The following is a 21402-nucleotide window of genomic DNA, read 5'->3' as shown; positions in this document are numbered from 1 at the left end:
ATGGTAATCAGGCAGCCATCTGTTTGCTCTCACACCACTTAGGGTGGCCCGTCTGCCATTGACCAGAGCCTAGGCCCTTTTCCCCTGTGGCTCCAGCTCTGTGGAATGGGCTCCCTGAAGCAGTGCTTGTAAAGCCTGCCTGTTTGCTAGCGCTTTAGAGGGGGTCTGAATTGGCAGAGGGGGAAAACTAGAAAAATGCAAAAACCAATCAGGAAAAAATGAATCTAGGTTCAGAAGAATGGAAAAATGCTAAGAGCAATGTGCTTTCATTGGGAGTGGCTGTCAGAAGATGATGTTGCTCAAATGGCATCATTCACATGGGTGTTACGGGGCGGTGTGTCTGTGTGTGTGTGCGTGTGTGTGTGTACGAGAAGGAGAATGCTTCCAAAGAGACACCAGATCTGTGCAGATGTAGCAGACTGGGGAAGGGGGAGGGAATAAGCACAATCACAGCACAATCTTATGGAACGTTACTCCAGTTAATGTCCACTGAGATCAACAGGAACAGATACACTGTGGAGGTTTTATTTGCTTTCAAGCCTGCCCCTAGAGCTGTTATATTCTTAAAAATCAAGTATCATACCACAGCAAAGGACTCATCGCACACATGTTCCCACTGTGCCACGTCTACACTTTCAGACTATGCCCTAGAAAGCCTGTCCGGATGCAGCTGTACCCCTTGCACCTGTCCTACCTCAAAGGCCTTGGCATCTCCCCCCACAAAGGAGGTGGCGCTTGACAGCCAAGGCTGGGGCATCCTTCACACTATGCCAACTTCCCTCACACAAAACAAATGAAGGAGGAAGAACTTTCAAAAACTGCAAGCTGTCATCAGGGATGGGGAAAAACCAACTCACAAACTAAAGTTCATGAGAAATGAATTCTGGCCAGTTCACACTTCACAAAGTCAAATTCATGGTAGGGCAATTGGTTTGTGGAGGTTCATGTTGGTTCATGAACGAATACATTTCCAGACTGTCTCTGCTCAATTAAAATGTTTACAAAACTTTAAAGCAACAACTTGGAGGCCTTGTAGAGGAGAATCTGGGGGTGGTCCCCTGTGACTCCATTTTATACACTCCTGAACCTGTGCCTGTCAAAATGACTGCCTGTCAATGACAGGCGGCCATTTTGACAGGCTCAGGTGGTTCAGAAGAGTATAGATCAGATCCTGTGCAAGCTGGAGACATCAAACTCACCGGGGATCTCCGGCTGACTCTCCTCTACCTGCCCTCCAAGTTTGGTGAGAGTTGGATTCAAGGGGTCTTAGTTAAGGGACGCCAAAGAAGGTGAGCCCAGTAAACTGCTTTCTGCAGAAATGACAGGCAGTCATTTCCCCAGAAAGCACTTTCCTTGGGGCACCTTCTATGAGGGGCTGTAACTCGGATCCTATAAATCTAATCCTCACCAAACTTGGAGGGCAGGTAGAGGAGAGTCAGCCGGAGATCCCCGGTGAGTTTGGTGTCTCTAGATTGCTGGGGGGGGATTCTACTGCCTCACGAACCTCACAAACCAAACCGATTCATGAGGAAGCTAAAAGTTTGTGATGGTCTGTGGTTTGCAAACGGGGCATGCCATGAACTGAACCGCATTTTCCTGATTTGTGCGCATCCCTAGCTGTCTCTCCTTCCTCCAGGTATTTGAAAAAGACACCAAGATCATGACTATATCTCAGCACCCAAAGATTTCTACTGACAGCTGCCCCTTTCCATCTACATGAACAAGGTCATGCTGTCCTAAAGGTAAGCTCTGCTCTATAAGAGCATAATAGGCTATCTTTCTTTACCTTGATGAAAGCAACTTTTGGAAGATAAACGCCAGGCACGGAAAGGACAGCTTTCCAAATCAATACATCCAAAACTAAGCAGACACCATTGACTGAGAGTCTCATCTACCCAAATCACTGTATGTCAACTTCAATTCTTTCTTTGCAGCTGAAAGTGACCTCTTTGTCTTATGCAGGGAACACTGTGGGCACAATCCATGAAAAAGATATCTGGCACCCGAATAAGAGCTATGTAAGAGCAGGGTATGTGGTCTTGCATGTCCTCCATTTATTTCCATCAGGCATGTGCAGGAAACCTTCAGAGAGCTTCAGAGTGCTCCAAGTTAACTCCTCTGCAAACTTTAAAATTAGTGAATCACCATTTCACAAGAGGTTACAAAACAAACTCCTGCAGCCATATATTATGCATTGGATACTACTTCCCTTGAGTCAACAGGCCGCATTCTCTAGCAGTGGTCACAGAATCGCAGCATTACACGCTTACAATAATGCAAGTTAGACTAAGGCAATGAAACTCAGAATCTTTCTGGAAAACAGGGATCAAGGAGTCTGAAATCCAATTGCCCCATTGAAAACTAATGTAAACTGTGTCTGAATTGCATAATAATAGCACAGACCATCCGTGGCCTTTGGGGAGACTGTGAGCTACCTGCCTTGTTAAATAGCTGCTCTTTCCCATTCCTGATTTCCTGTTGCTTGCCACAAAAGATGATACAATGGTAGAAAAACGCTTACTCTTGCAGAGACTGAAGCATGTTCTCCGTTTCTTCAAAAAACAAGATGTCAATAATGTGGTGATTCAACAAGATGTCCTCATGGTTGGTTCCACACGAATTAAAGTGGGAATGTTCCTGCTTATACTCTGGAGAAGGGTTTTGTTCTGCCTCCTAAATTCATACACAAAGCAAATGTTTAGAATGCCATGTGGTTTGGGAAATAGGAAAACTTGTTTCTGTTCTTGAACTGCAAAATTTACAGATTACACTACTAATATACTAGAGCATCTCAAAATACAACGATCTGGACACTCTTCAGCAATTTCATTGTTCCTGTACACTTTGGAATGAACACTCTTTGAACACTTTTTGGTTACTATTGTTATTTCTTGAAAATGACTGAGTAATCTGTTTTGACGCTGCTTGTGCGTAAATTAATTATATCAATATTCAGCAGTAATCCTGATTTCATCCAGGCTTCTTCCCTCAACAATGCAAAGAAACTGACATTTCTTGAAGCAATCCTGGATTTCAGCAGTCATCTGTGAGCAGAACCCTGGTTTCACAATCTAACCATGGTTAAAAGAAACCATGGGTTTGCATCATGTCTGAACTAGCCAATGAGTTTGCACTGCTGTGCTTCTACACACATCTAAAAACGTCCTTAAAATGTCTCTTTTTACACACACCAGTAAAGCTGAGGATAAGACTCGCAATAATGGGTTTAGATGGCTAGATATTGGGGGAGGGGGGAGTCTTTTTTAGTAAGAGTAGCCCAGCGGTGGAATCAGCTGCTTAGGGAGGCGGTGAGCTCCCCCTCAGTGGTGGTCTTCAGGCAGCAGCAGCAGCTGGACAAACACTTGACTAGGATGCTTTAGGCTGGTCCTGCACTGAGCACTGCATTAGATGGCCTCTGTGGCCTCTTCCAATTCTATTTTTCGATGATTCGATGAAATGTCCTCAAATTCTCAGTACATATTTTCAAGTATCACTAGACTCTTCGGAAGAGTCTACGATGAAGGTGAGTTTCAGGGGATTCGCTGTGCTGGTCTGCAGAAGATCAAGATCTAAGTCCAGCAGCACCTTAAAGACCAACAGGGTCCTCCGAGGTATACACGTGCTCAAGAGTCAAAGCTCCCTTGGTCAGAGAGTAGATCTGACGAAGGGAGCTTTGGTTCTCCAAAGCTCATACACTGGAAATCTTGTTGATCCATGAAGATGAGGAAGCACCATGTGTTGGGCTGGATCCAGTCTGCTTTTCACTCAGCTTCCTCCAGTTCTCTTCCTTCCTGCAGCCCCCCACAGGGATCTTGTCCGTGCAGGAGCCAAGATCCACAGCCGAACCATTTGGGATGAACAGAGGGCTCCTCGCCTCCCTTTTTTCACCAGTGGAAAAGCTGGATGGATCCAACTCATCGGATCAACAGCTGTCTTGAGCGATAAATGTTTGAATACAATTTTCCCCAGAAAAAAACAATCCATTGAGATTAAAGTCATCTCATTATTCCACTTTTATTTTCAGAAATGAAAATACTCCAGCCTTTGTGCCTCAATTATGCGCCAGCCTATGCTGGGGAGGAAAGTGGCATACAAGTACTAACATTAACATCCCTACAAACGGCCCCAGTGAGAAGGTCTTCCATTGCAAAACCACTGTGTGCCCAACACAAATATGATCCTAGGTTTCACACTTTTTCAATTCAGCGCCATCTGGGAACTGTCAAAACATACTTCATTTGCACCTCCCTCAGATAAAATGTATACTGTAGGTTAGGAAAGGGACTAGTAGATATTAAAAAAGGCCTGCATGGTTAACAAACGAGGTAATGAAAATAATAAAAGGTAAGAAGGATACCTTTAAGCAGTGGAAAGCTAGTCTGAGTGAGCTAAAAAAGGGGGGGGGAGCACAGGTTTTGGCAACTGAAATGTATGTTGTGATCAGACAGGCAAAAAGGGATTATGAGGAATGTATTGCAAAACACATAAAGACCAACAATAAAAATTTCTTCAAATAGTTAGAAGCAGAAAACCAGTCAGGGAGGCAGTGGGGCCCTTGGATGACCAAGGGGTGAAAGGATTACTAAAGGATGATAGGGAAATGGCAGAGAAGCTGAATGCATTTTTTTTTTGCCTCTGTCTTCATTGTGGAAATGGGAGGTGCTTGCCCACTCCAGAACCACCAATTTCAGGAGGGGTGTCAAAAGACCTGAGTCAGACTGAGGTGACAAGAGAGGAGGTCCTATGACTGATGGACAAAGTAAAAACTGATAAAGCACCAGGTCCAGATGGCATACATCCGAGAGTTCTGAAAGAACTCAAATGTGAACTTGTGGATCTCCTGACAAAAATATGTAATCTTTCATTAAAATCTGCCTCCATTCCTGAGGACTGGAAGGTAGCTAATGTCACTCCCATCTTTAAAAAGGGTTCCAGAGGAGAGCTGTGAAATTACAGGCTGGTCAGTCTAATGTCAATAACTGGGTAAGTTGGTGGAATCCATGATCAAAGATAGAATTAGTAGGCACATTGATGAACAAAAGCTATTGAGGAAGAATCAGCATGGATTCTGTAAGGGAAGATATTGTCTCATTAACCTTTTTAGTAAACTCAGCAGTCGTGGGATAAGAGGAGAATTCCTCTTGTGAATTAAAAACTGGTTAATTAACAAGAAACAGAGAATGAGTATAAATGGAGGTGGGCGAAGATGGACCAAGGGGTCTGATTCGGTAGAAGGCAGCTTCATGTGCATCGCTTCCATCTATCGATTTCATACGGGGGTGAAGTTTTAGAATTTCAGGTTGCTGCTGAATGTTTTCTGGTTTATTGTTTGTTTTTAACCTTGTATTTTATACATTTTAATTTTGTAAGGCACCTGGGTATGTTAGTGGGGGGGGGAGATAAATATAGTAAGTAAATAAATTGCTCCACCTGGTGCTCCCTGAGAACTTGCCGGGTTCTGTAGGCCATCCACAACATCACACTTGCCAGCCCAAAAGAAATGGTAAAAGCAGCAAAGAATCCCAAAGCATGGGTGCCGTGACTCAACAATATCTGAAAAGAAAGGAAAAACTACATGCATTTCTGTGGCACCTGCATCAACACAGGGAGATTAACAGAAACAAAAGCAATTCCGTTCAAGTTGATTCACTGACATTCACCCCAGAGGAAACGATGGGACTTGTGTGGGGGGTTCCAGCAGAACAGAATGTAGTAAACCTATTGGCTGCCCTGTGTGCCTTGGAGCAGGAGCAGGAGCAGAATAAAAGGCAGCAGATGAGTAAGTCAATGAATACAAACTGGGGCAGAATATCTTCCAGCTGTTTTGGTATGCCCAGAAGCAGTTTTAAAACTGGAACTCTCCCAGATGGTGATAAAAACAAACCAAAGCAAGCACTGGGTATATATAAAAAAAGCAAGTGTTATAAGCAATTCAGATGGCTTAGCACGCATCCACAAGGTGACCCCATTATCTAAGACTTCTTTGCTTCGATCCTCATTGCCAGGAGTCTAGGCACAAACCACAGCTGGGAACTGTCAGGACCAGAGGGCAATTTTGCCAAAAACCAACCCAGTTCTAGAAAGACTGACAGGAATAGAAGCAGAAAAGTTTGATAAGGCATTTAACACAGGCCTTGTAAGCTGGTTGTCTGTGGTCCCGGTCACACGCAGAATTAGCTGCGCGATAGGGACGAATGCCGGGTGGGTCTTAAGGGTGCGATCACACACAAAAAATCTGGCAAGTGTCCCGCACCCGTCAGGAACCTGTATCGCCCCGCCAAAGATGCGGAGTAAAAAGATACTGGGGAAAGTGCACTATTTTCTGGAAAACGCACAGTGCGGACAGAAGCGCTGGTATCCTGTCGCATCTGGCACCCATCTGCGTCCCACTGGATTTTTTTATGCCTCCGTGGTATGCGTGCAAACGCGGAACTGCCCATGCGCACAAACGCATTACTGTTGAACCGCCTCGCCCTTCGTTGCCACGCTTCACCATCAACATGTGATTGGCGGCTGACAGCCTGTGCACGGAGCCTCGGGGGAACGTCTGATCGCGATACTATGCTTCATTTTGCCCTGGAGCAAAAAGCATCGCTTCCCCCCCCCCCCGGATTACCTCACTCGTGTGACCAGGGCCTGTGATAAGGAAAAATTTCCCCCATGGGAACCAAGCAGGCAAGTGTTTGTAAATTGGCACAGAGATGCTCTTGTTTTGCTGATGTTATCAGGCCCTCAATATGCCACACAAATGGCTAGCCTGTGTTGATGACCCTTGGCCCAGAAGCATGGCCTGGCCTAAGCTCACCAGTTTCTGTAGCTCACCAATAGGAAGCACGGGGGGGGGGTGCTTTGGCAGCAGCTGAGCAATACTGGGGGGGGGACTGGGCTACCGACCCCACCCAGAGATTCTCCTTGGAAACAGGAAGAGAGCAAGCTGCGGTCTGGGATGACCATTTAGCCAACCAACCAGAGGCTGTCCAGAAAAACTTATTTTTAAGGGTTAGCAGTTTTCATTTTCTAGATTTTATTTTCTCAAAAGTCCCACTTTGTTCCTATCACACTGGAAGAGCAGTTCACAAAACTGATTCACTATGCACCTCCAGCATGTCAGTCTCTACGTCCAATCATTTGCCAACTGCTTTAGCGATACTTTCCTTGGGACCTCAAATAAACCTGCCAGCAGTACACACTTGGAAGACAAAGCAATAGTTTCATTGGTGAGGATAAAAATAAGTGAAGGAAAGGGGGGGTGTCTATTATTTATTTAAATTTATTTCTTTTATGGTCTAGGCACTCCCAACCCCTTTCAGGCCAGCCCTCAATTCGCAGAACACCAAAATACTCCACACTTACGTGGTGTGTCAGAGGGTTCAAAACGCTCCCCCTCCCCCTTGATCTTCTTGTGAGCCTTACAGCTGCCCTGCAAATCAGGACAATATGATTATACCCACAGGACACTTGAGGCTGAGAGAGGGAGAAACAGTGAATTAACGGCCACCTCAAGAATGGCAACAGTGAGACCTGAGACTGGGAACAGCTCAATTTCTACACCTAACCGAAGAAAGAAAACCTAACCTAGGAAAGAACCTAAGCAGTGACCTAACCTAAGAAAGAAAAGGGCTTGCAGGAGAAAGCGGAGTTATTTACCTTTGTCTTTTTTTCTCCTGTTATTGTCAACGATGCTGTCAGTGGATCAAACTGAGAATCATTCTGAAAAAAAGATGAAAAAACCAGATCCATTTATAAGATGTTTTCAGTTGGCATAATCTAATCTGACACCAGGGATCATTTCCTGCAGGAGCGCACAGGAGCGGAGCTCCGGCAGTAAGGAGCCCACGGGATGGGCACATGTAACAAGCCCCACCCCCTGCTCCCAGCAGCCCTCAGTCGGGCCACGAGGAGCAAGAAGCAGCCCAGTAAGTTGCAGGGGGCCCCCCCACCTGCCTTCAGGTACAAGCTCTCCCTCCTCTGTGAGCGCAGATCTGCACGTCCCCCCCAGATTACCAGTCCAGTGGTGGGTGTTGCCTTCTGACACACTTCCGGTGATGCCAGGGGGTGTGGCATATGCAAATAAGTTATGCTAATAAGTTATTCTAATGAGATCCTGCACCTCTTTTTCTACGAAATGACCCCTGCTTGACACCCAGATCACCCTATTATTTATTTATTTATTTATTTATTTATTTATTCACATTTATAGCCCTCCCTTCCCAGAAACGGGCTCAGGGAGGGTAACAACATATCATTTACACAAAATAAGTTAATAAAATAACATTAAAATGTAAAACATCTGCATGAATATTAAAATGGTGGTCACAGCTAATAACAAAAAAAAAAATTGGGGGGGGGTTGTGGGAGGTTCCTGGCCATAGCCAGTAGTTGTTAACAGAGTGACAAACACAGAAACAAAGTGACAAACAAAAAATGATGCAAATATTAGACAAAGGCAGAATTCAATAGCTAAATGGAAGAATACCAGATTGTAACAGTGTGGTGGCTCAGAAGTTAAGACACTGAAACTGCAGACCAGAAGGTCTGTAGCTCGGCAGTTCGATACCCTAGTGCCATGTGACGGAGTGAGCTCCTATCCCTGGCCCCAGCTCCTGCCAACCTAGCAGTTTGAAAGCAAGAAATTGCAAGTGGATAAATAGGTAATGCTCCGGTGAGAAGGTAACAGCGTTCCGTGCGCCTCGGTATTTAGTCATGCCGGCCACATGACCACAGAAATGTCTTCGGACGGTGCTGGCTCTTCAGCTTGGAAACAGAGATGAGCACCGCCCCCTAGCATCGGATCTGACTAGCTTTCGAGCAAGGGAAACCTTTACCTTTAACCACGCGAAGCATATACTTTCTAACAAGCACCTAGGAGATACCACCACCAGCCAATAAGGCAATGCTGGGAAAGTGACCCAAAGCAAAATGGCTTTTGAAGGCTGCAGAGGGCCCCCCCCCCATGAGAGAGTTGCCTCAGACCACAGCTACTGGGTGCCGTGAAAATGAGGCTTCTCTGTTTATCTTAAGGTCATCATATCCCTGCATGACTGTCAGGCTTAGTAGTCAACACAAGAGGCATGAAATGCAAGGGACCAAGGACCTGTTGGTCTCACGAGGCTTAAATCCTCAGGTCACCATGCGATGGTTCATTTATGCGCAGACTAGAAGTTGGCGTATAGGGGACTTACATTTCAAGCGTTTTTATCCCTCCTTCCTCCACAAGCAATGTGACAAACACCTTGAAACACGGGGAAATAGAGCTGGAAGGGATCTCAAGGGTCGTTTAGTCCAGGCCCCCTGCATGACACAGGAAATTCACAACGATTCCACCCCCCAATGACCCCTGCTCTGTGCTCAGAGGAAGGGGGGGGGAGAACCCAACCTCCAGGATCCCTGGGCCAATCTGGCCTGGAGGAAAATTCCTTCCTGACCCCAAAATGGTGACCAGCGTTGCCCTGGGCATAAAAGAAGGGGCCAGGAGCCAAGCACTGGCTCACCCTTCCTGCCCTCCCTCTCACAATCTGCCTAAAATTCATAGGGATTCCTAAAATCATCACTGCTGTCAGATGGCCACCTAGCCTCTGCTTAAAAATCTCCAAAGGAGAGCTCACCCCCCCCCCGAGGAAGCCTGTTTCACTGAGGAACCAGTAGTGTATAATTTTTTCTTCTGAAATATCATCTTCCTTGTTTCTACCACATCTGGATGGGGCAAACAGATCAAACCAGGTGATCATGCCAGTACAACAGTTCCACAGCCACAAGTAAGGGTTCCTTCTACTCAGAAGATATTCAAGATGAAGGCTTCTTAAGTGGAGAACTTACAAATATCCAGCAAGCTCTGTGATGAAATAGGAACCTGGACCAGGGTATTTATTAACTATTTTTCAAAATTTTACAAAGAATACAATAAAGAGAAAGAGCAATGCTTACATTAAACATCAAAAGAAAATCATATTGTAATACATAGGATTCTTTGGAAGTATTTCAATTTCCATTAGGTAACTTACAATAGGGTACCAAATAGGTACAATTTTTTTCTGGTATTGCATAGGTGAATTGTTACCAGTGTTAAATGACAATTTGCTTAAAATAAAATAATCCCAGATTTTTATTAGCCACTGTTGAACAGAGGGGACTTGTTTTTCTATCCATTTGGTTGCTATCAAATTTTTTGCTATCGTCAAAAGTATAGAAACTGATTCTTGTTGTCTTGATGTCATTTGAATGTCATTCCAATATCCTAGTAATACTACAGCTGGGTTTAAAGGAATTTTTATTGAAACCATTTCTTCTATTTTGTTAAGTATGTGGATCCAAAATTTTTGAATTAAAACGCAAGACCACCAGCAGTGTATCAGATTTGCTGTTTGTCCACATTGTTTTGTACAGTTGGATGTAAATGTCTTGTTTATGCTAGGTCTTATTTTTGGTGAAATATTCCATCAGGTAAGTATTTTAAATGCCTGCATTTTAATAGTGAAGATTTTAGAAATTTGACTGGGGGAGTTCCAAATTTGTTCCCAGTCTTCTTCAGAGTTTGAGATCTTCGGACCATTTTACTTGATATAACATTGATTTTTCTACATCTGCCTTATTTCACATGTGATATATTTTTGTAATTAAACCTGGTTCTTGTTCCTTTCCTTCATTTAATAAAATTTCAAAAGATGTCATGTGTCGTGTTCTAGTTTGTTTCAATTGGGGTGATTCCAATAGGTGTTTAATTTGTAGGTATTTATATTTGGTATTTATACCAAAGTACCTTATGTTGTATAATATGTTCTAATTTCGTTTTTTCTATTATTTTATCTTTTTCCAAAAAGTGTTTTATCTTTGTAATTCATGATTGTTGCCAGCTTTCAAATTCTTTGGTGTTTTGTCCTGAGGCAAACCAACTTTGGTTCGTATAAGAGGCTTGATTTGATATTTTGGGAGCTAACAGTTCTTTTCTCTTGTACCATATTTTTAATGAGGTTTCTAATACATTTGTTTGGGTATTGTTATTTAAGTATCGATTTTCCAGATCCCATAGTAAGTCATATAAAGAACTAGTCGACTTGTGGTGCAATTTCAGTTCTATTGTTACCCAATCGGGGGGTTGTGTATTGGTTGCTGCTTTAATTAGTGTTGCTATATTGGAGGATTCGTAATACATGTATAAATTAGGTAAGTCTATACCTCCTCTTGTTGATGTCCTGGAAAGTGTTTTGAAATTTACTCTGTGTTTTTTGTTGTTCCAAAGGAACTTGTTTAAAATCTGTTGCCAACTTTTTATTATTGTCTTTGGGATAGGTATCGGGAGGGCTCTAAACATGAAAAGATATTTAGGAAGAATGAATTTTTTTATCAGATGTAATCTATCTGTCCAATTTAATGTTTTTGCATCCCATTTTTTTAGTATGTTTTTGATTTCTTCTTGCAATTTTTTAAAGTTACATTGAAATAGTTGCTCTAGACTTTGAGGAATATGTACTCCTAGGTATCTCCAAGGTTTATTTGAGTATTGGTAATGAAATTCTTCTGTGATTCGTTTCAGTTGTAAATGGCTTATAGGTATGGGGTGTAATGCTGATTTTTCTTTGCTAAATGTTAGGCCTGAAATCTGCCCAAATTCTTCAGTGACTTCCTGTAAACTTTTCAAAGATTGCATAGGGTTTGTTATATATAGTATTAAGTCATCTGCGTATAAAGAAAGCTTATATTCTTGATTGTCTATTCTTATGCCCTTTATGTCTCCAGATTTACGTATGATCTCTGCCAGAGGTTCCATAGCCAAAATAAAAAGCAAAGGTGACAGGGGACAACCCTGCCTTGTACCTCGCTGTAGTTGAATTTTATTGGAAGTTTGGTTATTTATTTTTAGAGTAGCACTTGAGTTGGTATATAATGCTTGTATTGTTCTTTGGAAGTTATTACCAAACCCCATTCGTTTAATTATGTTTCCCAGATATTTTAGGTTAATGGTATCAAAAGCTTTCGTCACATCTAATGATAAGATTAAAGCTTCATTTTGAGCTTCACAGTAGTGAATTAGGTCTATGGTTTTCCTTATTTTTTCTGTAATGTTTCTATTTGGCAGGAAGCCTGTTTGATCTTTACTTATGTAATCTGGGAGTATGTGTTTTAATCTATTTGCTATGATTTTTGTAAAACGTTTTGAGTCTGTATTTAGAAGAGTAATGGGGCGGTATGATGTTGCTAAGGTTTGATCTTTCAATGGTTTTGGTATTAGAATTATTTCTGATTGTTGCCATATTTTTGGGAGGTTTCCCATTTCAATATTGTTGTATAGTGCTACTAATGTGTGTACTAATTCCAGTTTGAAAACTTTATAAAATTCAAATGGGTAACCATCTGGGCCAGCTGCTGAATTCTTTTTTGTTTGAATAATCGATTCTATCACTTCCTGTTTTGTTATTGGACTTTCTAGCAAAGTTTTATGTTGCTCTGAAATTGTTTTTAAAGCATTTTTATTGTGTAAGTATTCTACTATTTTGCCTCATTTATTTCTCTAGCTTTATATAGTTCAGAATAAAAGGTTGCTAAGATTTGTGTTATTTTTAATGTCTCATTTTGTATCTTTCCTGTTTTGTCTAGATATATAAGCTTCTATATATCTAGAAGCTTGTTTTTCTTTAACTCTCCAGGATAAAAATTTTAGTGTTTGGGGGGATTTTTTCCAATATTGTTGTTTAATATATATGAGATCTTTTTGGATTTTATTTGTAACTAGGAAAAAGGCCCGTTGTGGAAATAAATACAACGGCCTCTAGAAATAGGCTCTGGGCGGGTGCCCTGGCCTTGGACACTCAGTGTCAATTTGCTATGGCGACCTCAGCAGGGTATAATGACACTGAGTCCACCATTTTCTCCAGAGGAACTGATCTCTGCTACCTAAAGAACAATTGTAATTTTGAGTGATCTCCAGCCCTCACCTGGAGATTGGCAACAATGGTTCCCCAGAAGGGAATGGTTGGTTGGAGGGCAGAGTCTGTGGCTTTGTACCTGTCCGAGGTCCCACGCCTCTTGAAACCTCACCCTCTCCAGGCTCCATCCCTCACATCTTCAGGAATTTCCCACCTGGAGTTGGCAACCCTATCTCCTTCCTAGCCAATCATCAACCTACCTTTATTTCCCCCTCACTCTTCAGCTTTCCACCCCCCACACACCTGCAGCCTCTCCCGTGCTCTGAAGCCCTGACTGCTACGTCACATTGGCTGTCATATGGGGGCCACCTCAGCAGCATATAAGGATACAGAGCCCACCATTTTCTCCAGGGGAACTGATCTCTGCCATCTGGAAAGCAGTTGTAATTCTGAGTGATCTCCAGCCCTCACCTGGAGATTGGACACATTTTACCTCAGGACAGCAAACTGTTTAGAATGTTAGAGGCAAAAGCCAATCAAGTCGCATATGCAAACGACCTCTGTGTTCCGAGGCAAAGGCCAATGAGATGGCATATGCAAATAACCTCTGTGTGCTGACTGGCTATGGGGGGGGAGGGGAAGAGCAAACTGTTTAGAATGTTGGAGGCCAGACTCAAGCAATACAGCCAGTGGATAGGGACAGATTCTGAGTGACACACCAGGGTGCCAACCAATTCCGGAGCGTATGGAATGTTCTAGAGAAGTGCCACCACCATTCGGCTTTCATTCATATATAAGGGAGATTACTGTTTCTAAAATCTTCCTTTCAGCCATTGGATGGTTGAGAGTTATTTTGTTTCTAGTTATTTTATGTTGTTTTTCCAAATTCAAAATCTTTTGTTGTAATTTATTAATGGTTTCTTCTTTTACTTTTTTTAGGTGTGAGGACATTGAAATTAAATGCCCTCTCAAGGTAGTTTTCAGTGCGTCCCAATTATTTTGGTGTGAAATATCCTCAGCTTTGTTAAGATCTAAAAAAAATTATTTGTTCTTTTATTTGGTGTTGTGTTTCAGGGTTTATCAAAATTGATTTGTTTAAGGATGATTTCCTTGTTGATTTGGCATTATGTTGATATTCAAATGTGCATGAAATTGGGGCGTGATCTGACCAAATTTTTAGGTCTATTTCAGCTTCTTTGGTTTTGGTTAAAAATTGTATTGATCGTAATATGTGATCTATTCTTGTGTAAGAATTGAATCTAGGGGAATAGTATGTATAATCCCTCTCCTGAGGGTGTTTGGTCCTACAAATATCAAACAAGCCATAGCGTCTCATCAGTTTTTGCAATTCAGTTTCATGTCCATTTCCCTTTGTTGTTTTGGATCTATCTAAAACAGTGTGCATTATAAAATTGAAGTCACCCCCCAACAACACATTTCCTTCACTAAATGTATTCAGTTTCTCTAGAGTGTTTTTAACAAATTGCATTTGATTCACATTTGGTGCGTACAGTGTTCCCAGTGTAGTCAAAGTTCCATTCAATTCCCCCTTAATAAACAAAAACCTGCCTGATTGATCTACCATAGATTCTTTGCAATTAAAAAGAACTGTCTTTGCTATTAAAATTGCAGTGCCTCTAGCATCTGATGTTCCTGGTGAGGTATATTGTTTGTCATACCATGTTGTTGCTAATATCTGGTCAGGTTTTTTATTAAAGGGAGTCTCTTGTAAAAAGACGATTTCTGGTTTGGATTTTAAAATCTGTGTCGTAATTCGCTTACGTTTAATTTTGTTATTAATTCCCCTCACGTTCCAAGACGTTACTTTGTACATTCTTAATTCAAATTATTAGTGTCTCCAGAATAAACTCAATCCTCCTGTACCAACCGCTAATGTTTTGCTATTGGCTTTTTCTTAACTATTAGTCCCTTTTTCTTCCACTAACTCTATAACCGTTCTTTAACCTTTCTAACCTTTATAAACTGTATCAACTAACTTCTTGACTTCACTGTAATCTTATTTCTACCTTTTGGGCTTTCCTATTCTAGCCCTTTTACTGTCCCGTTAAACTCTCCTAGGTCTTCTCCTATACTTGGAGCAAATTTCTTTACCCAATCTCCTTCCCCTTTCCCCCCACCCTCTGAGTGTTTTAAGAAAACATTTGTTGCAATAATATTTAGTTATATAATTACGCTCCTTAAATTTGCTTTTTCTAAACCAAAGCTTGTGACATGGCTGCGGGCACATGGGCAGGAAAATGAGGGGGGGAAGCGTGGCTGTTTGCCCCGGGGCTAAAAACCGCGCGGTTGCGCGAGCAGACCTGCAGTGGAGGTCCCGTGGAGGTCCCGTGGTAGGGAGGAGGTGCTGATCACTCCACAGTCCTGCGGTGTGGAAAAAAAGCGGGGCACGGGGCAAACGGGGTTGGGGTTTTTTTAAAACTCAAATGTACGCATGCTCCCTTGGGTGCTTGTGCGCATCCGTGGAGACTTTGAGGGGGAAAAAAACCCTTTTTGCGAGGGGACATGGGCGGGCGCCGGAACTACCACCGGAAACGCGATCAGATGCCCACCCTTGCCCCGCGGTTTCAAGAAACTAGTACCTCCGAGGTACTAGTTTTTTACTGTGCATCTTCCGCGGGAAGCCTCGGGTTCGCCACGGGAGCTCGACGCTTCCCAGATGTGGCGGTGAGATCGCGCCCGGAAAATCCGCCTATCTTCCGTCCCTCTAGCATGCCTAATGCTCCGTGTGACCGCAGCCATATGCAGTTAACATACCATTGTCTGAGCATTTATTTTACACTGTAGTTTTGTTGGTAGGGATTCTCACTGGTACTTTGCTGGCTTTTATTGGTGTTAGGGTCATAGAGAGTCTCCTTTTTGCAGATTTATTTGCTGATTCTGAGGCTGGAGCAAGGTTTAACGTTTGCAGGAGTCAGGTTCCACTGTCTTCATCAAACGTGTGGAAAAGCTTGCTTTGGTGTTTCACTGTTAGTTTTCCTGGAGTGCTCCATCTATAAAATATCTTTTCCTCTCTTAGTTTTTGAGTAACTGTTTTCAGTTTCTGGCGGATCTGCAAGGCTTCCGATGGTAAGTCTGGGAAGACTAGTATTTGTTGCTCATTATATCTTAGGTGGCCTTTTTCTCTTGCAATGTTCTGAACTGTTGTTTTGACTCTTAAGTCAGCAAAAGCAACTAGTATGTCTCTTGGAAACTTCCTGTTTGGATTGTTTAAGGTCCTTTATGTGCCTTTATTAGGATTGGGTAGACGCCTTCTTCGCATTGTAAGATCCCTGCTAGCCACATACTCATAGATTTCATCAGATCTGGGGTTTCATCTTTGTCTTCTTGAAATCCCCTAAATTTTAAATTCTGTCTTCTGGCCGATGCCTCTAGAATTAGAATTTTTTCTTTCATGTTGTCATTGTCTTTTTGTAGTTGTTGGTTTTCCGTTTGTAGTGTCTGTCCCAGCGTTAAGGCTGTTTCTGCATTGTTTCTTGTCTCTGCCAGTGTTTTCTCGATCTCTTCGAGTTGTTCCACCAGCGGTTGTAGGATTTCGTTTAGTTGCACGTTAAGGTTTTCTAAAATAGATTGTTCAGCCTTTTGCAGTGCAGATTTCAAGGCTGCCTGCAATGTTTTAACTGTGACCGGTTCGTCACTTTGGTCTTTTTTCTTCGTCACGCTTTGCTCGGCCGCCATTTTGATTTGGCGTAGAAGCTTCCCAGCGGGCTCTTTCGTCTGCGTAGGCGAAGCTAAAGCTTGTAAAAAGTTTTTGATATTACCTTTTGTCGCTTTTTTAGATCGCCCAGACTTTCGCATGTCATATAAGGCGGTGTGTGTCATCACCCCCAGGTGATGACACACACCCCACACTGATACAGACCTGTACATAACAATGAGTATATTGAAAAGATAAGGGAAATACCAGCAACGAGCGGAAAGTCAGTCTAGCAGGCAGAATCAACACTCCGGCATTGTCCGATTCCTTTGCATTAACCATCGCAATGTAGTCCAGTAAATAATGTTCCCCAACTGAAAGTAAAGAGAAGGAAAGGTGTGTGAAAAATGCTGGGATACTTTTGCCCCCTATCTGATTCCTCTAGGACTACATCTTGGATATAGAACAAAATCTGAGTCCAGGGGCACCTTTAAGACCAACAAAGTTTAATTCTGGGTATAAGCTTTTGTGCGGTGTGCACACGAAAGCTGATACCCAGACTTAAACTTTGTTGGTCTTAAAGGTGCCCCTGGACTCAGACTTTGTTCTATTGCTTCAGACCAACATGGCGACCCACCTGAATCTATCTTGGATATATAAAAGAGATGAAATAATGTGCCGATACCCAGTAATACCAAAGCCATCCAGTGCCCCTGGCTCATGCCCGGTGGGCTGTTCACAAATGTTTGTCTGGCCCGGGCAGAGTCCGGCAGCCAGAGGTCCTAAAGGGGCGGGAGCCTTCAAAGGACAGAAGCGCCACTGGGAATCCAAGGCCAGATCCTCAAAGGAGTTGCTCCGCTGTAAAAATTGGCCTCAGGCGGGGGGGGGGGAGTGAAATCCAGACTGGGGCTGTCGTGCTGGGTAACTTTTTAAATTCTTCCCCCACACACCCAGAGCTGTTGCCTCAAAATGCCCCCCCTCTGAAAAAAACCCCAATACTATATATAGTTAAAACTGAAATTTGCTAGCAGCACAACTTACTAGCACACACACATACAGAAAATCTAAATTGTGGCGTCGTGGTGAAGAGCAGCGGACTCTAATCTGGAGAACCAGGTTTGATTTCCCCCACTCCTCCTCCACATGAAGTCTGCTGGGTGACCCTGGGCCAGTCCCAGTTCTCTCCGAACTCTCTCAGCCCCACCTACCCCTCACAAGGTGCCTGTTGTGGAGAGAGAAGGGAAGGTGATCGTAAGCCGCTTTGAGACTCCTTATGGCAGAGAAAAGCAGGGTATAAAAATCAACTCATCTTCTTCTAAATTGCACAAATACTACAGCAGACAAAGCAACTCTTTTGGGATAATCTGTAATTTTTTTTTATGAACATAATTTTCATGCAGTTATTTTACTCTTTGGGTGCGGTCAGACGGCGTGCTGAGAGCGGGTTAAACTGCTCCGGTTCTAACCGGATTATATTTGATCTGAATAATATCGATCACACTTATCTCCCTTATCCCAGCACACCGCGCAATCACGTTGCTCCCCGGCATCTACACTACCGACGCGTGGGAGTGTGCGTCGGCGGGCTTTATTTTTTCTCAGTTTGTGCATGCGCATAGGCACCCCTTCATAGAATGGGGGGGGTGAAACTACCATGGCGCATGCGCAGAACCACCAGGGCGGGGGGGGGTTGGGGGGGGGGGGTTTAAACCGGAAATGGCTTGACACCGGAGGAGCGATCACACAGGGGGGAAATGCGCTTTAAACGGGAGACCTGAGAAAACACCACCCGTTAGCGGCGCGCCGTTGCTCCCCGGCACGATCAGATGCCGGGGAGAAAGAGGCGAGTGGGAGGGGGAGGCTGCCGAACTGCGCATGCTCGGGCATGCGCAGTTCAACCGGGGGCCGGGGATGCGGCGGCGGCAAAACACGCCGCCGATCCCATGGCCAGGAAGATGCGGCCCAAACGGATGAACCACCTAAGGTAGGTGGTTCATTTTTGCCACGCATCAACGGGGGAAGGGCTGGATCGGAGGCGGGAGCGCGACGCCAGGCAGATGTTGACTTCGGATCGCTCCCGTTTGCCGCGCTTCCGATCTGGCCCACTCCCGGCCCAAACTGCCTTGTATGAACGGGGCCTTTGGGACCTGGTAACAAAATACTCCTGGTTAAAGCAGTTTTGAGCTGGAAACCAAGGGCTGGGGACGGGAGGCAGATGTTGACTGTGTGATCATGCAGATAAAATCTGTTGCTGAAGCGTGACGACATCAGATCAAACAGCGCATCTGAACGCACCCTTTGACATTTCTTTGAAGCCCCCCCCCCGGCCAAGTTTTTATGCGGAATGAAATGGCCATTTTCCACTTTCTCAGAATTATGTTGCTACTTTAATTTCATTTGGATTTATTTGACTTTGCTGCAAGTAACTGAAAATGCACTATTCCAGATCTGCAGAGTCAAGCCATATGTCCAGATTTTATTTAAATGTTTTCTTAAAAAACTACATTTCATGAAAAGAGCAAGAGTCCAGTAGCACCTTAAAGACTAACAAAATTTGTGGCAAGCTTTTGAGTCATCGATCACTTCTTCAGATACACAAAACCTCCTACCCTGCCACACATTTTGTTAGTCTTTAAGGTGATACTTTAAGGTGATACTTTAAGGTGCGGTGGCTCAAGTGGTTAAGACGCTGAACTGCAGGCTGTGGAAGGTCAGTAGTTCAGCAGTTCAAGACCCGAGTGTGCCGCATGACGGAGTGAGCTCCCATCTCTAGTTCCAGCTCCTGCCAACCTAGCAGTTCGAAAGCAAGAAATTGCAAGTAGATAAATAGGTACCGCTTCGGTGGGAAGGTAACAGCGTTCCGTGCGCCTTGGTGTTTAGTCATGCCGGCCACATGACCACGGAAATGTCTTCGGACAGCGCTGGCTCTTCGGCTTTGAAACGGAGATGAGCACCGCAACCCTAGAGTCGGATTCGACTGGCTTTCGAGCAAGGGAACCTTTACCTTTTTAAGGTGCTACTGGACTTGTGGCTCTTTTCTGCAGACAAACACGGCTATACCCATCTTGACGTACATTCCATGAAAAAACCCCAATGAACGTACCATGCAAAATCTGTATTCTGAACGTCTGAAACCCATCTGTGGTCTGACTACCCTGTGCTCCTTGGACATGGAGACCTGTGATGTTATCCACTAGAACAAGGTCCGTGACACTGAGTGCATGCGAGGTATTTGTGTTGTTAATCAGGAGTTTCACATAAGCGCTTTGAAGTTCATGGTCAGTTCGAACCTGCAGAATGAAACCAGCATCAATTACAGCAGAAACATTAGTCAAAAACTCTTAATATTAGAGCCAAACCATATTGCACAAAATATCCCAAGCAACTTTCCCCAGGCATTATTCACACAAAAAGAAGCCATTAGAAGCAAAACCTATTGAGGCAGACTCAGCACGGTTTCTGTAAGGGAAGATCTTGTCTCACTAACCTGTTAGTGTTCTTTGAGGGGGTGAACAAACATGTGGACAAGGGGGATCCAATAGATATTATTTACCTTGACTTCCAGAAAGCTTTTGATAAAGTTCCTCATCAAAGGCTCCTAAGTAAGCTCAAAAATCATGGGATAGAAGGACAAGTCCTTTTATGGATCAAAAACTGGCTAGTTCATAGAAAACAGAGAGTGAGTGTAGGTGGGCAATTTTCTCAGTGGAGGGTGGTAAGCAGTGGGGTACCGCAGGGATCAGTACTTGGTCCACTGCTTTTTAACTTGTTCATTAATGATTTGGAGATGGGAGTAAGCAGTGAAGTGGCTAAATTTGCGGATGATACAAAGTTGTTCGGGGTGGTGAAAACCAGTGAGGATTGTGAGGCACTCCAAGGGGATCTGTCAAGGATGGGCGAGTGGGCGTCAACATGGCAAATGGGGTTCAATGTGGCCAAGTGCAAGGTGATGCACATTGGAGCTAAAAATCCTAAATATAAATACACATTGATGGGGTCTGAACTGGCAGAGACTGAGCAAGAGAGAGATCTTGGAGTTGTAGTGGATAACTCACTGAAAATGTCGAGACAGTGTGTGACTGCAATAAAGAAGGCCAATGCTATGCTGGGGATTATTAGGAAGGGTATTGAAAACAGATCAGCCAATATAATAATGCCCCTATATAAATCAATGGTGAGACCTCATTTGGAATACTGTGTGCAGTTCTGGGCACCACACCTTAAAAAGGATATTATAGCTTTGGAAAAAGTGCAGAAAAGGGCAACTCGAATGATAAAAGGGTTGGAACACTTTCCCTATGAGGAAAGGTTAAAGCGCTTAGGGCTCTTTAGCTTGGAGAAAAGACGACTGAGGGGTGACATGATCGAGGTTTATAAGATTATGCATGGGAAAGAGCAGGTAAAGAAAGAGGTACTTTTCTCCCTTTCTCACAATACAAGAACTCGTGGGCACTCCATGAAACTGCAGAGCGGTCGGGTTAGAACGGATAAAAGGAAGTACTTCTTCACCCAAAGAGTGATTAACACATGGAATTCACTGCCACAGGAAGTGGTGGGTGCTACAAGCATGGACGGCTTCAAAAGGGAATTAGATAAGCATATGGAGCAGAGGTCCATCAGTGGCTATTAGCCACAAGGTATAGCTAGGGGCTCTGGGGCAAGTGATGCTCTGTCTTCTTGGTGCTTGGGGGGGGGGTCAACAGTGGGAGGGCTTCTAATGTCCTGGCCCCACTGCTGGACCTCCTGATGGCACTGGTATTTCTGGCCACTGTGTGACACAGAGTGTTGGACTGGATGGGCCTTTGGCCTGATCCAACATTGGCGTCTCTTATGTTCTTATGTTCTTAAATGTAGGAGCAGGACCAGGGTACTTTAATCCATCAGGGA

At 43.7% G+C, this 21402-nt stretch overlaps 1 protein-coding gene across 1 annotated transcript in view; it reads right to left on the bottom strand.

Moving 5' to 3' along the window:
• Positions 1-21402, bottom strand: part of EVC2 (Ellis van Creveld syndrome 2) — a 72774-nt gene that overhangs the window by 37552 nt on the left and 13820 nt on the right. The window contains exons 4-8 of the mRNA XM_015425777.1: positions 19619-19805; positions 16783-16889; positions 7648-7710; positions 5431-5553; positions 2522-2673 (exon numbers count right to left, since the gene is read on the bottom strand). Of these exons, the coding sequence (XP_015281263.1) occupies positions 2522-2673; positions 5431-5553; positions 7648-7710; positions 16783-16889; positions 19619-19805 (632 nt within the window). The remainder of the gene's footprint in view (positions 1-2521; positions 2674-5430; positions 5554-7647; positions 7711-16782; positions 16890-19618; positions 19806-21402) is intronic.

The sequence above is a fragment of the Gekko japonicus genome, unplaced genomic scaffold (genome assembly GCF_001447785.1).
Source record: "Gekko japonicus isolate JY-2015 unplaced genomic scaffold, Gekko_japonicus_V1.1 scaffold1905, whole genome shotgun sequence".
Classification (NCBI taxonomy): Eukaryota; Metazoa; Chordata; class Lepidosauria; order Squamata; family Gekkonidae; genus Gekko; species Gekko japonicus.
The sequence above is the reverse complement of the archived record's forward strand: the minus strand, read 5'-3'. Positions and strand labels throughout refer to the sequence as shown.